General features: G+C 45.0%; 1 protein-coding gene across 4 annotated transcripts; it reads left to right on the top strand.

Moving 5' to 3' along the window:
* Nucleotides 1–225: 225 nt before the first annotated feature.
* PRR13 (proline rich 13) lies at nucleotides 226–3,009 on the top strand. 4 transcript variants are annotated; one of them, XM_024575858.4, is made up of 4 exons: nucleotides 226–331; nucleotides 1,130–1,168; nucleotides 1,332–1,696; nucleotides 2,323–3,009. In XM_024575858.4, the coding sequence occupies exons 2-4, from the start codon at nucleotides 1,150–1,152 to the stop codon at nucleotides 2,362–2,364; spliced, it is 426 nt and encodes a 141-aa protein (XP_024431626.2). In that variant the 5' UTR covers nucleotides 226–331; nucleotides 1,130–1,149; the 3' UTR covers nucleotides 2,365–3,009. The 4 variants fall into 4 exon arrangements, with proteins under 4 accessions (XP_024431626.2, XP_045040275.2, XP_024431628.2 ...); XM_045184340.3 differs by having other exon boundaries at nucleotides 273–440; XM_024575860.4 differs by having other exon boundaries at nucleotides 303–454.
* The last annotated feature ends 2,991 nt before the right edge of the window (nucleotides 3,010–6,000 follow it).

Here is a 6,000-nt window from a genome sequence, read left to right as displayed (position 1 = left end):
CTGCATTCTTAAGAGCTTTACTCTGAAACTGACTTAGCCTCGTCCCAACCTGTCGCTCCCAGTTCCACACGCAAGGATTTCCGGCGGGCCCACTCCACCGCATCCGCCTCACTGTAAGGAGTCCGGCTCCGCCCCTATTGCAACCGTGGTCTTCTAGCCTGTCAGGGATTGGAGTGATTGACGAACATGTTCTCCAATCATAATGCCAAATGACCACATAACTACCAATTAGGTGGTAGTTGAGGTGGGTGCCGAACCCTAGAGTGGAGGTGACCAGGAAATGAGAGCGGAGACTGAGAAGGACAAATCGAAACCAGGCGGTGGTGTAAAGGTGACGGGCATCTGGATTCCCCAATTTCCTCCTTTTCTCATTCCTGGGTCAGGGGTCCCTTGGCAGCTGGGAGCCAGGATCTCCATTTGCCCTTTTAATGGGCAAGAGGGTGTGTCTACATATGTAAGCATTTGAGGATTTTTCCTGAGCCACCTTTTTGGTTTCGCCTACATCTTCCTGGTTGGCCTCGAGAAGGTGTGTGGGGGGGGGGCGGGTGGGAGATACCCACCTCTGTCCCTGGTCGGGTAGCTCAGTTGGTTAGAGCGTGGTCTCCATATGCCAATGTTGCGGGTTCCATCCCCCCGTCAGGGCATGTACAAGAATTCAATAAATAATAAAAAAGAGAAGGGTCTGTCTGTTAGCCTGAGGTGGGGGTGCTGTCCCCTGTCCTGTTCCTGGGGAGGGGGCGGTAAAATGTTTAAAATCCTTCCTTTATCTGTGGTTGGTAAAAGGCACGGATTCAGTCACAGAAAGGGAGATGAGTGATGGGGATATCTCCACTCTGCCCCTCTCTTGCGGAGTTAGACTTCCAGCTGCGGCCAGAGGTAGTGGAGGGTGGAGCAGCCCTGGGAGCTAGGTTACTGTAGGTAGGGAAGTAGGAATAAACTAGGTATTGAGGGCAAAGGAATGGGTGGAAAGAAACATTTGTTACGTGGAGGTCAGGGTAGTTGTCAGTGGAGGTCAGGGTAGTTGTCAGGGCGTACTGTAGAGCTGGAGGCGTGGAGTTGGGACTTGGTCTCTAAATCCCCTTACCACCTATGGGCAGTCAACGTTTTGCCTTTATTTCTTTCTCCTCAGGCTGGAGGAAACACCTGACGATGTGGAATCCCAGTGCTGGTAGGTGTTTGGTGTGTGTGTGTGTGGGGGGATGCTCTTCTCCCACCCTAACCCTTTAAGTATTGAGTGAGAAACTGAATCCCCTTCATTTTGTTATTTGTAATTTGTTTTCAGAGTCTCTGGGCAATTCTAATTTTAATTTATTCTTTGCTTCTTCCACCAGGGCAGCCAGGGCCAAATCCGTATCCCCCTAATGTCGGGTACCCTGGAGGTTCCAATCCTGCCTATCCACCGCCTGTCAATCCTGCCTTTCCTCCAGGCCCCTTTCCCCCTCCCCCAGGAGCTCCCCAGGGGAATCCAGCTGCCCCTCCAGTTGGGCCCCCTTATCCTGTGCCACAACCAGCATATCCAGGAGGCCAACCATCAGGTCCCTATCCCCCTCCATACCCACCACCTGCCCCTGGAATGCCTACTGTGAATCCGTTGGCTCCTGGCATGGTAGGACCAGGAATGGTGATGGACAAGAAGATGCGGAAGAAAATGAAGAAAGCTCATAAAAAGATGCATAAACACCATAAGCACGGCAAGGTCAGTGCCCTCTGGAGCTTGCCTAGGAAGGGGTGCCCCCTCAGAGAGACCAGGCAAGTAGTGGGTGGCCAAGGGGGATTCACAGTCTGAGGACATGGGGCAGCAATTGTGTTGCTCTGGTAGATGGGTCTTCCTTTTATGAAGGATTCCCACTGTGAAGAATCTAACCATATTGAAAAGAAATATTAGGCTAATTGGGTATTCTCTCTGCGAGGGCTAGTCTGAGCCTTAGAATGGATATCAGAATCAAAAGGCATTCTTGTCTGCTTTTCTCTCTCCCAGAATTTTTGTCCCCTTCCTTACTTGCAGATGCATGTTTTAGCCCAAAGTATGCTTGTGCCTGTAATTTATTCCTTGCCTAAGCATTGGCTCTGGTAAAGAAATTTGAGAAACTTGCTGCAAATGCAGTATGTTAAATTGTGTGCATTGAATTAAGATGGTTTAATCCTTTTCTTTATTTTCATTGCTGAAGAAAATCCTTGCTTTTGCTATGTAAGGGACAGTCTGATTTAAGACTTCTGATCTTAGGGACTGGGGTGGAGGGGTAGGACACCAAAGAATGTCCCATGGAGTGATCAAATGTCATTTGGATCTGATGCTATCTCCTTTCCCCTTTCCCCTTGCAGCATTCCTCCTCCTCCTCCTCTTCCAGCAGTGACTCTGACTGAATACAGGGTCTGGACCCTTCCCTCAAGTCTCTCCAGTTCTGCTCTCCCATCAAGCTTCAGATGCCATCTTGCGCTGGGGGAAATTAGCCCTTTTGTCCCTCTATCCCTCTCTCCCAGTCTGAGCCTCAGTCTCCTGTTCAGCTCTAACTGGTTAGGGAAAATGGGAAAAGAATTGCCACAGGCCAGCAAAGGCCATCTTCTCAGTGCTTGGATAGAATTTTTAGTTGATAAGTTTTGTAGGAGAACTATTTTTTGAAGATGGTGAAACTTTTGGTGAGCTAAATACTGAAGACAAGTCTAAGATCTAGAAAATGTGGGGTTTTTTATTTTTATTTTTTACTCTTTTTGGTAATATTTGTGGTTGGGGAGGTGTTATGGAAACTTAGTAATGGGAGAAAAGAAACCAAAGAACAAACTACTTTTTTTGTAATTGTGGCACACTTGGGTGATTTAATGGCAAATACATTTCTCAGCATGCCTTTCATTGATTGCACTAACTGCAAGGCTGCTGCGAAGTGGAGTCTATTTGGTGATGAGTTCTGAATGCCTTTTTGGAACCTAATTGCTACTCCTTAGCTCAGTATGCCATCTCAAGTCCTCCCCTCATTCTCCGACTTTCAGTCCAAATAAAGCTGTTTCTCTTGGTCTCTGTTCACCTGTGCCATTAACTTGGTTGGGCCCAGCACATTCTTCTACTTTTGCTGCCCTTCCACAGACCCTTTAAAGTGCATCAGGTTTATAGAAAGGAACCAGAGCATCAGCAAGGAAGACACCATACTGTCTGTATGTTTCTACATTGACAGGAACATTCAGAATTGGTTCAGCCTTAATGGAATGAATCTTTACTGTCTTCCCTTTAATGAATGGCTATAGGTCTTTAGCATAAGTTTTCGTATCTGCTACAGAGGTTCTCAACCCTGGCTGCCTATCAGCTATCAGAGAGTAACTTAGGATTTTGCTCCAAATCTATTGAATCTTTAAGAATGGAGTTCTAAAAATTAGTATTTTTAAGAAACTGTGTGGGTGATTGTGATGTACACCTAGAATTGAGGATCATGCATAGAAGGACACATCAGGTTCTTCCAGGTCTGTAGAGTAGAGGAAAAAGACATATAAGAGAACCGATTGATAAAGACAGGAGCTACAAAATGCCAGAGGGATATAAACCTAGAAATAACTGGGAAAGGAAGGAGGAGTCAAAGATGACTTCATAGTAAAAGTGACATTTCAACTACCTCTTGGGCCTTGAGTGTGAAGATATGAGTGGAAAAAAATTGAGAGTGGATTTACCAAGTAGATGGCAGACAGGAGCTGGGAAAGGAATGTGCTTAGGTACCGCACAGGAGTTAGAAAGCTCCTTAGTATATTTGGGGGACACAGGTATCCAAGAATAATTTCCTGGAAAATTGTTTATTGAGGAAATATGGAGTTCTGGGGTGCTGAAGCTACAAAGGTGGATGAGAGTCCCTGCTCTGTATAACCTGCAAGATCAATGGAGCAGACAGACACGTGACTATGTGAATAGGTTATAGTACAGTTAAAAAGGACAACAAAAGAGACAGGGATCAAGCAGTGGGAGAGCAAAGGAAGGAGTGACAGTGCCACTGAGAAAATGAGCTAGGTTTGGGTTGGGCCTCAGGATGATAGTTTTTCAGTTGGTAAATAGTATCAGCTAACATTGAACATTTATTATGTGCCAGGTACTGAGTGCTTTACATTTATAACTTGTGTAATCTTCATAGCAACTCTATAAGTTAGGTACTATTAGTCACGTTTTGTAGATGAAGACTTGTCAGGATTTAAAATGAGGCCGTGAGGCTTGAGTCTCTACTCTTTTTTTTTTAATTTAAAAAAAAATTCATTTCTAGAGACAGGGGAAGGAAGGGAGAAAGAAAGGGAGAGAAACATCAGTCAGTTGCCTCTCACACGGCCCCAAACAGGGACATGGCCCACAACCCAGGTGTGTGCCCTAACTGGGAATCGAACCAGCAACCTTTTGGTTCACAGACTGGCACTCAACCCACTGAGCCACACCAGCTATAGCTCAAGTCTCTATTCTTAACCAATGGATTTCAGGCAGAAGAAGTAGTTTTACAGAGGCATGGAATTGTAAAAAGATGTAGGATGAAAGTTCAGAAGTTCCGGAACCTGAGTTCCCACTCAGGTGCCTGAAAGCAGGAGGAAATGAAGCTGAAGTGGGGGAGATGGGGCTAAAGAAGAGAGTGAACTTGAGAGATGTTTCTGAGCTGTGGTCCACAGGGCTTGGGGGTTAAATAGGGGCTTGAAGAACAGGGAAAGAGTGTTTTTAGCTGGCTGTATTATATCCGTGACTTGTCCCTGGGGTAGGTTATAGGAAATAAATGCTTGAGATCTTGCTATATTTTAGAGCTAGCTTCTAATTTTATTAGGAAAGCCTAGGCTAATGCCTACTTTTCCAGTGTCCTGGATTTGGGAACCATTCTAATGCTTTTTTCCAGTCACTGGCTGTTTTCATTTATTCATCAGCTCTTCTTTTTTGAGGAGAGGGGAGATGTGGGCACAGGTGGATGGTGAGGTGAAGAGAAACAGATGTTGACAAACTAGAAATGAGAGACAATGAGAAGGAGCCAATGTGGTGGGGGGTATGGGAAGCGGGGAATATAAAGAACAACGAGTGAGAAAATTCACTGACTTTCTCTACTTTTAATAGTAGAGTGCACATCTCCCCTTCCTGGCATTTCTAGCCCGTATACAGAGCACCTTGCTGTTTTGTTACTATTGTTTCTCAAGTTTATTAACTTCTTAAAAGCTGAAAGTGTGTGTGTGTGTGTGTGTACTTTAAAGATTTTATTTATTTATTTTTAGACCGAGGGGAAGGGAGGGAGAAAGAGGGGGAGAGAAACATCAATGTGTGGTTGCCTCTCACACACCCCCAGCTGGGGACCTGGCCCAGGCATGGTGCCTGACTGGGAACCAAACCAGTGACCTTTGGATTTGCAGACTGGTGCTCAATCCACACCAGCCACACCAGCCAGGGCTGAAAGTATATTTTTAATAGAATGCTCAGTAAAAAGTAAAGTTCTTTTTATCTCAGATTCTCAGTTTCCTCCTCAAAGGCAACCAGAACTACTAATTCTTTTGTATACTTCCAGAGCTATTCTGCACAGTTAAGTCCCCATCTCCACCCCACCTTTTTTATTTCTACCTCACATTGTTCCTGTTGCCCCCCTCTCACTTTACATCAAGTGGGAGCATAGTATAGGCCCTCTTTTGGACCTAATATTTTCTCATTTAATTATCTATCTTGGACTTGATGCCTTATCTGTGTGTGTGTGTACTCTATGTAGATAACATTTTTTTAAATCACCCAAGGATATATTTATTGATTTTTTTCTGAGAGAGAGATTGATGTGAAAAAAGATCGATCAGTTGCCTCCCGCATGCACCCTGACCGGGGACCGAACATGCAACCTGGTTATGGGCCCTGACTAAAGATCCAACCAGCAACCTTTTGGTGCATGGGATGATAAGCCACTCAGCCCTTGTGATGACATTGTTTTAACAGCTTTCAATTTACTCCACCAATCTTTTATTGCTGGAATTTTAGATTGTTTTCAGTCTCACTATCACTTAACTGCTGCAGTGGACATTTTACAT

This window comes from Desmodus rotundus, chromosome 3 (assembly GCF_022682495.2).
Source record: "Desmodus rotundus isolate HL8 chromosome 3, HLdesRot8A.1, whole genome shotgun sequence".
Lineage (NCBI taxonomy): Eukaryota > Metazoa > Chordata > Mammalia > Chiroptera > Phyllostomidae > Desmodus > Desmodus rotundus.
This window is presented reverse-complemented; position numbering and strand designations above follow the sequence as displayed.

Bases quoted from the DNA above. Each gene is read 5' to 3' on its own strand.
- PRR13 (XM_045184340.3), top strand. From the start codon at position 281: ATGAGAGCGGAGACTGAGAAGGACAAATCGAAACCAGGCGGTGGTGTA. The intron at 1,169-1,331 runs GTAGGTGTTTGG...TTCTTCCACCAG, and splicing joins GATGTGGAATCCCAGTGCTG to GGCAGCCAGGGCCAAATCCG. The intron at 1,697-2,322 runs GTCAGTGCCCTC...TTCCCCTTGCAG, and splicing joins AACACCATAAGCACGGCAAG to CATTCCTCCTCCTCCTCCTC.